This window comes from Colletotrichum tamarilloi (assembly GCF_030869305.1).
Source record: "Colletotrichum tamarilloi strain Tom-12 chromosome Unknown Scaffold_22.1, whole genome shotgun sequence".
NCBI lineage: Eukaryota > Fungi > Ascomycota > Sordariomycetes > Glomerellales > Glomerellaceae > Colletotrichum > Colletotrichum tamarilloi.
The window spans coordinates 252,010-260,259 of NW_026849405.1; the positions used below are offsets into that span (position 1 = coordinate 252,010).

Here is an 8,250-nt window from a genome sequence, read left to right on the forward strand (position 1 = left end):
CCCGCCACCAGGCCGCCTGAAGGCGACCGCCCCCCCTATGTATATATGGAGGAAGAACGTCGAAATCCCGTATCACGTGGTCCGCGCGAAAAGGGGCACTGTGATGGCGGAGACCTTCCGATATGAACTCGGCGATGGGAAACGTGCCATGCATGCTTACTGACGGCCCCAATCATGAGGAAGGGTGGGATCGCGGAGCGAACACGACGGGCCTGCAGCTTCGAGCCCTGGGCGAAGAGATCTCAGACAGGGATCGTATGTGCGAGCTTTTGAACAACTCATCACGGCAATATGGCGGCGGCGCAGGAGACTTCGTGTGGATGTGCATGTTGAAAGCTCCCAAGCTGGGTCTCCCGAAAGGTCGAGTTGCATTTGAAATCCGTGCGCCAGCTGCAGCACGCGAAACGGCATGCAACTTGTTTACTGGGAGGAAGAGGGAGGTGTTATGGCAGCAGGAGGTAATACATTTCGAACAAATGTTTCTGGTCCAGGCCAGAGCAAGCCGGCCGAGCAGGCAGAACCAGTCGGCATCCAGTGTTGCCCTTTGAACATCCCACCGCAAATGGGACAACATGTTTCTTTAAAAACAGCGCTGAACGGTTGGGACTACGCATCTTCCGAAAGCAAGGGTCCCCTTTGCTGTTTATTCTGGCTTCTCGGCGCCACGACGCGGCGGCTGTGGCGAGCGAATGCACATCATCAATTCTCCCACCCTCCCAAGAATCAGACCAATCTAAAGAGACATTGGAGACCTGTAACACGCCACTTTGATGCCTCTGCCGTGCCATTCTCGTGTGGCCGGCTGTTCTTCCACGCGTGTGTCTTTTGGGGGCTAGGTAGTTGGAACGGTTAAGAAACGAAACTTGGATGCTTGTCTTGGGATGGCAGGTCTGAGACACAAGGCAGAGACAATTTTGAGACAGGTTGTCCAGTCCAGCCCTGAGCCGGCCAAAAAGGCACAGAGAAGCTAGATCGACGCGAGCTGTGGGTGTGTAGTAGGTGTAGGCGTGTGTGCGGATAGCTTAGGCGTGGGCGAACAGGCTGAGAAAGAGAGAGACAGAGACATGTCTGCCTACTGCGAGTCTGCGGTGGATTATCCCAGCAGACTGACCTAACCCATGGCGGCCACGCGAGGTTCGATTGGTGCATCTCGCCTTACAGGAGCGCCGCGGGGCGTGGGCGCAGATGTCTTTGCTGTCATACATGAGCCACCTACTGCGGTAGACGCAAGTGTGCCCCTCTTTTTTATCGATATTCCTCTTTGGAGTTGTTTTGATATCAGAGAAGAATTACCCGGGAAGGGAGGTCATGTCATGGGCCGCTTGGTATGGCCGGGCAGTGTCTTGACTGAAATCGATCTGCCTACTCATTGTTGGGAAGGACGCGTCGTCGTGGTCTGCTCGAACGGGCACCGGGCAACGAGATAATTGCTCCAGACTTTGGATCTGGATCCGCCAGGTGAACTCGAGCCGTGATGATGAAAATTCAATGGGCCCTCCTTCAGCAGGCGGGAAATGATAGAACGGCGGTCTAGTCTAGGTGGTAAAATAATGTGGTGCGGCCTCAGGTTTCCAAGAGAGGTCAGCGGCCGGCCGGCCTCATTCCCCCAGTGTCAAAGGTCCGGTGAACCTTCATCAACACTGACGAACCCTCCTCCATCTTCCGTTCAGATCGGAGGTGGCTCTGTCCAATGGCATTTCACCACTGGATGCAAATGACGTTGAAAGAAGGCCAGGTGTGTTGTCTTCTTCGAAATGGAGGGGCAGGGATGAGATGTGGCAGAGAGGGAGCCGGAGAGAGAGGGCGAGACGGAGGGGTCCATGATGTCTCTTTTTTGGTGTGCCCCTCACACCCCTCATCGCAAGAGCTACCCTGCCGGCTCAGCTCCAAGACGGGGTACAAATACAGATTACAGTACATGGCACACAAGGGGGACGCCAGCGTAATCACAAACTTGTATTCCCGAGCCACCGGATCCCGCAGGCCATGGTTCACAAAAAGCCGCGGGCTATGGATGCTGGCTTTGGGAGGACACGCACTGGTTTCGTTCCACAGCTGGCTTCTTTCTGTACTACAAGATGTGTCTGGCGAGACAAGAGACTGTATGTAGAGATTGACGGTGAGAGACACCTCGGCACGGTCATCGTATCACTTCTATGATTTCTGTTTAGCCGCGTTAAACCGGGGATTTATTGTAAGACAAATGAAGCTCGGTGGAGTCGTCTCTTAGGCCAAGGCAGGGCTGGAGAGAGACTTGGATAATAATAACAATAAGTGCTCAAGAGAGCTCTGTCTCGGAAGCAGTTCCGGACGTAGTGAGGATATCTCCACTTTAGTATCACTACGATACAGAGCCTACACAGAAAGGGTCCGTCGTTGGCACACGGAATCTTGGTTAACTAGGGGTCTTCCGATGCCCACTCGCTTGGCAAGCGAAGAGTTCAAATCAGATGATTTTGGTGAGGCAGGCGGGTATAGACAGGATCCCTAGGAGGTATACATACATAGTCCGTTCATTTATCCCATCTCTCATTCGATGTCAGCCAAAGTAATGTGTCATGGCCAAAATACATGAGACGAAAAGAGTCCCATCGGCTTTTGGGATAGGGTCTACCGTCTATCAAAAAAGTCAGGTCACGCCAACAGACATGCGGACGCCCCTCCATCGTCCCCGCTTCGTGAGAGCCGGCCGCTGGAGTGGAGCAAAGTGTGGAGAGTGAAAGAAGTAAGAGAGAGGGAAAAGCTGGGATTGATAATTGATCCAGATGACAGGGTTCCAGAAAGAGGTCAATTGACAAATCACATTTGAGGACGGCTTCTACGGCGAGCGCTAAGAGACTAAGAGCTAGCTCTGTCAGGTCGGGCAAGAGACGTTTGGCTTTTTCTTTGGTAGCAGCACCAGTTAGCAGCACCCCTTTTTGCTCTACTCTGCAGTAGCTTGGTGAGACTTTCTCAGGGAAAGACCATGGAGGTAAGGCAATCGGCGCTGGGCGGCATCACCTGCTCAGGTTGAACCAGGTGAGGTGGTGAGATGCCTGCCGCAATCGAGCGATGGTTGTGAGTGGCTTTGTAGATGAGGTAGATGAGATGAGTGACACGGCGAGTGAGTGAGAGTAACGGATGTGAGTGAGAGTGAGCGAATGCATGATTGAGTGTAAAAGTCATTGGTAAGAGGAGTGAGTGAATGACATCGTTGGCGCCTTCCACGGTGCTTCCAGATTGATTCGGGAAGGAAGCCACGGGCGATTCGCTGACTGACACGACCCCTTGCGGCAAGCTGCAAGCTGCACGCCGCCAACCTCCTCTTTGCTTCTCATATTCTTGACGGCTCCCCATGCTCCGTGGAGAACCAAGCAGCAGTACCACTACTCCGTAGCAGCAGCAACAACGAGCTACAAGCTACGAGCTACCTTACGACAAGTCATCAATAACAAGAAAAGAGTTGGCCCGCGGCAATCTTGCCGTGGCTCGACCTCTGCGCGCATGACCTTATCTGACTCTGCTTTTCTCACCTGCATTGACAGATCGCGGTTGCGAACGGCCAAGTACCACAGTACCTGCCTCTCTCACACTTCGATTTCCTAGCCTTTACGAAGGGTGTATTTACCAATTGGCTTACAAGACTCAAGGCAGAGGCACAAATACCTGAGATATCAGGGTGGGTTACTGAGAGAGAGACACACACATTCGCACATACGCATACATGCACACACACACACACACATGAAGAGAGATCGAGAGAGAAAGAGAGAGAGAGAGAGACGCGGCAAAGATGGGCGAGGGGTGTGGAAAGCACAAAAAAGGCCAGTGCATTGCATGTCAAGAGAGAACACCCTGCCTTTTTGGATCGAGGTCTCGCCGGGCTTGGTTTCCTGATTTCCCTTGGATTACCTTCCAGGTTCATCAAAGCAACACCGTCGAGCGGCACTGCCAGCTCATCATTGCATGGTGTGGTCTGCGTCCCAAGGGCCTGCGCTTGCTTTGGCCCGGCCTAGTTGCAACTTGTGCGTTTTCGCGCGCGCCCGCTTGCACCAGCCAGCCGTTGCGCTGCGTCTGCCTGCCTGCTGCTGCTGCTGCTGCTGGTCCTTACTTGTTGTAGGTATGTCTGCTTGCTGCTACTACATGTTATTGCTGCTGCTGCCAAAGGTCTCCATGGATCCGTACTGATGCACCGGCACCCACATCACCAACCCACGACCAAGGTATCCGTACCCGTCATGTCATGTCCGTGGTGCGGAGTACGTACTGATTCTCTCTCAGGTACCTTACCTAGGTAGGTACCTTACTGCCTCCAGATTGCTCTTTCCCACTGCGAGTACCCAAGATACGTACTGAACTTACGTGATTGTGCAAGTACCCATGTTTCTTCGTCTCCTCCTCTGCGCCACCACGTCGTCCGCCTCCTCTTCAGACAACCAACAACATACGAAATGGAGACGATGGGGACATCGACATCGACGACGGCTACAACAACTTGTAATTACCGCTCACCTCGTACGGCGGATACTCGACAACAACCGAGGTCACGTTCGTCTCGTTTCCCCACGCCCACCATCCACCAACTACGGAACAACAGCACGACACAGAATACACAATATCAACCACTCCAACGTCTTCTTCGAACCCTCCGATAGCCTCCTGTCCCCCTCCATCGGAGGTACCTCACCTTACCTGACCTCACCACGCATTCACGGCCTTTTCAATGCATACAGACCTAGGTATTCACCGTCCTCACACCCCTCTCGGTGGTGTCGCCGTCGTTGTCCGTTTTCGGCCATCTAACGGTCTGCATTCGCGTGGCTTTATTTTTTCTTCTCCCCCTCCTCCTCTTATCCTGCCCCTCCACACTCGCCGCCATCATCGCTTTAGTTATTTAACTTTTGCCTCACCTTACAGCAGGAGAGAGGGTCCTTTTTCGATCTAGGTAGTCTGCGGCGAACACTGTAACTCTCGCAATATACCAGAGAGAGGGGAAGTGGACAGAGGGACATGCTTCTTGCATATGGAGAAGCGAGATATAATTTGCCTGCGGAGCCGATTACAGCGTACCCCCTCCCTATCGATTCCATGCTGCTCATCCCACTCCGACGTGAGAAAGCAACATTGGCTCGGGTTCTCAAAGTCAGAGAGGGGGAAGCTATTCCATGTTGATGGATCTCGCCGCCCCCGTCGAACCCACTCTCAAAGCCATCTCTCGGCGTTCAGAGTGTTCATGCACGTCGTCTGCTACCCTCTTAGCTCACGGTGACAAGACTTGAGAGATGACCTCTTCACCGACCTTGCAATCCTGCCCGCGGGGGACGATGCCGCCTGCCGGGGGCCCTTGAACCTCGAACGGAGGCCCGCCGTTCGGTCACCAGGTGCCACCGACTTCACCTTATTCCCTGGCGGCCGTCGCCCCCATCATTCATGGGATTTGAAAATCAGTATTGGCAGAACCCTGGGAGTTGCAGCCGCCGCACCATGAACAACCTTAGAGATCCAGCGTCTCGCCGTCGACTACCGCTCGCTCGCTCTCGTCTATCCTTCGTCGCTCATCGCTCCGGGGGTCTCTATTTTAGGCGGCACCCTGGCTCGCACTCTGAGCCAACGAACGGCCGGTAGCCCAGCAAGCGCTGATTTGCCGCTCTAGGGCAGTACCTTGATCCGTCACCGCAACGAGCCCAGTCTGTATCTGTACCGGAGTATAACTACATTCTCGCTCCCCGGAGGGGGGGGGGGGTTATCCATTTTCTATGCCGGTGATTCGCTGAGCTATTGGAGAAGGATTTCAATTTTGGCCGTCTCTGACTGGATACAATTGCTAGCCTACGAGACGACTTTGGCCGACAGGCGGTTTTGACTTTGATGATGCCGTGCGAATCGCCCGCCATCGCTGCACATCATTGGGAGCCACCGATGATCCCAAACGTGGGCCCCGGCGCCTGGCGCTGTCCTCACCCTGTCCCAGCTAGCATCGAAGCGCACGGCCAGGCCTTGCCTGACATGGCACAGACGAACGCCAATTCTTCGACTTCTAGGTTCATCGTCCTTCTCTCTTGGTATCACAATGTCACCTTCCAAGTTGCCGGAGACGCTTTACATCGTACGGATACCTCCTCTTCTTCATGGTTCCAATCCCCCAACCTCGGGTCCCGCAACACAAGCGAGCAGCAAGCAGCAAGCAGCCAGCAGGATGGGTCATGGGTGGCATGGTGAATTCAATCTCGACGTTTGGCTTGGTTTGGGGGGTCCTCTTCTGCTCAACTCCGAGTCCGAACCCACCGCATGCGTCCTGCTGCCCCCGCAGAGACGCTCGTTGACCGCAGTCAATAAATGCACGCAAGCCTAAAGTAGCGAGCAATGTACATGGCCTCATACGTACATACATGACGATGGATGGCATATCTCAACAACAACATATTGGCGCTCGGCCTGTGACAAAACGACCAACAATGAGCGGTGGAAACATTGGACAACACCAGCGACGGTGACAATGACAGCAACAGTACCATGGAGCCGACAAAGACGGCACGTCTACGGTCTGACAGGTTGCTGAGGAATTGTCCACAAGTGCCAACCGGCCCTTTACTCGATAGTTGATTACAGGTGCAGTAGTCGCCGCTAACACGAAAAATTTAGGGCATCGATTTCGCATCAGTCATCCTTTGTCTCTTTCTCTCTTCTCCACGGTCACTTGATAGGGCATTCCTATACACTACTAGGCACATCCCTCTTCGGAGGAGCCAGAAAAGCAAATAAGCATGCTCTGGCGGTTTGACTCGCCGCCAGCCCGAAACAATTCAATCAAAGGCCATGGAAGCCCGGACTCGGGACCAGCGTATCCCGCACGTCAAGTAAACTCTTCGACGAGAGTTACTTGGCAGATTCTTCGATCAAGTAACAGCAACGTACCAGACCTCTTGTGCGCCGCCGGAGGAGGACCAGCTCGCCTCGCCAGATTGGGGTCCTACATGTCCGTATGGTTCCATTTTGCCACCGGCTTTGCAAATTTGCAGCCCTCGTCAGTCTCTTCCTCTTTTTTGTTTTTCTCTCAGTCCTTTTCGTCTCACAATTCGCCCTCGACATTTCTGCTGTAGCCCCAGAGAAGCTAAGGCAGCCCGCTATGCGACCCGGCGGGCCACATGGTCGGAGAGACTTCGTCCAAAGTTTCGACCATGTACGTATGTACCAGAGGCGCGCGCCTTTGCTTGTGACGATGATGTCGTGGGCAAACCACAAGCTGGGCCCAAAACAGAATAAAGTGTAAGTCGGTCGATGTTCGGCGGCACGACCGGCGGCAGCACAGATTACATTTCGAAAAGTCGAAGTGCCCTAGAAGGAGAAGCTTGAACGGGACCGTCAAGCGCCACGAGCAGTGACAAGCTCTGTGGCTCCTCCTACGCATCTGAAGACCGAAGCATGTCGGACCTTGCGGTCAAGTCCCGTACGGGGCAACGTTATCGAGATACCTCGTCGATTCTCCAGTCCAGGCCTCGATACTCATCTGCTACAGGTCGGACTCTCCAACGAACGACCGGGCCTCGAGATGAGCGACCAGGGGACTGGGCCAGCAAGACTGGAGAGAGTGGGAGACTAATGGACGAGCAGGGGACCTTTCCCTCCAAGTCTCAGCAGCAGAGAGACAGATCTTCGTCCGCCCATCCCTGGCCCTTGGGCCCTTGCCCAGCGATGATGCTGGTACCCCCCTCCCCCCCTCTTCAGTGTGTCGTTGTGGAGCTGTCTAGTCTCCAGCGGTTTTTATCAACTGGCAACGAGGCGAGCCAACGCAGCAAAGCATGGGTCACACTCTTTCGAGAGCCGCATCGCCGCTTGCATCTCGAACCAAAAAGAATTAAGAGAGAGAGAGAGGGAAAAAAAAAAAAAAAGAAGGGGGCATTGAGAGAAGCGCCCCCATTGTCATTGTGCACTTCTTTCCGCAGTGCCCGTTTTTTTCTACCTCTCTTGCTCTCCCCCCCTGTGGGTTCGGCGTCTGGCTTTCCATGTTCACGTCCCTGCCCAGACTCCAGAGATGCAGCAGACTGACCGAACAGACGGACAGAAACGCCCTGTATGTCGCTTGCTTGTTGACCTTTTCCTCGTTCGTCTGTCTTCTCCTCCTCCTAGCCAAGGTAGTGAGGTACACAGCTCCATTCCCCTCTTTCTTGCCTGGTCCCTCATTTCCTTTTCCTGCCGCTGCCGTTGCCGCCGAAGCTCTCCAATACCACATACTGCTACGGATAGTGTCGATGTTATGTCCAAGTACCTTTA

The 8,250-nt window shown here is 54.1% G+C and overlaps 2 protein-coding genes across 2 annotated transcripts; both read left to right on the forward strand.

Moving 5' to 3' along the window:
- Nucleotides 1-5,850: 5,850 nt before the first annotated feature.
- Nucleotides 5,851-6,198, forward strand: CTAM01_07275 (uncharacterized protein; the record flags this gene model as incomplete). The annotated part of the gene is made up of 1 exon (XM_060523298.1): nt 5,851-6,198. The coding sequence occupies one exon, from the start codon at nt 5,851-5,853 to the stop codon at nt 6,196-6,198; it is 348 nt and encodes a 115-aa protein (XP_060382036.1).
- A 545-nt stretch (nt 6,199-6,743) lies between these two features.
- CTAM01_07276 (uncharacterized protein) lies at nt 6,744-7,079 on the forward strand (the record flags this gene model as incomplete). The annotated part of the gene is made up of 1 exon (XM_060523299.1): nt 6,744-7,079. The coding sequence occupies one exon, from the start codon at nt 6,744-6,746 to the stop codon at nt 7,077-7,079; it is 336 nt and encodes a 111-aa protein (XP_060382037.1).
- Nucleotides 7,080-8,250: the final 1,171 nt, after the last annotated feature.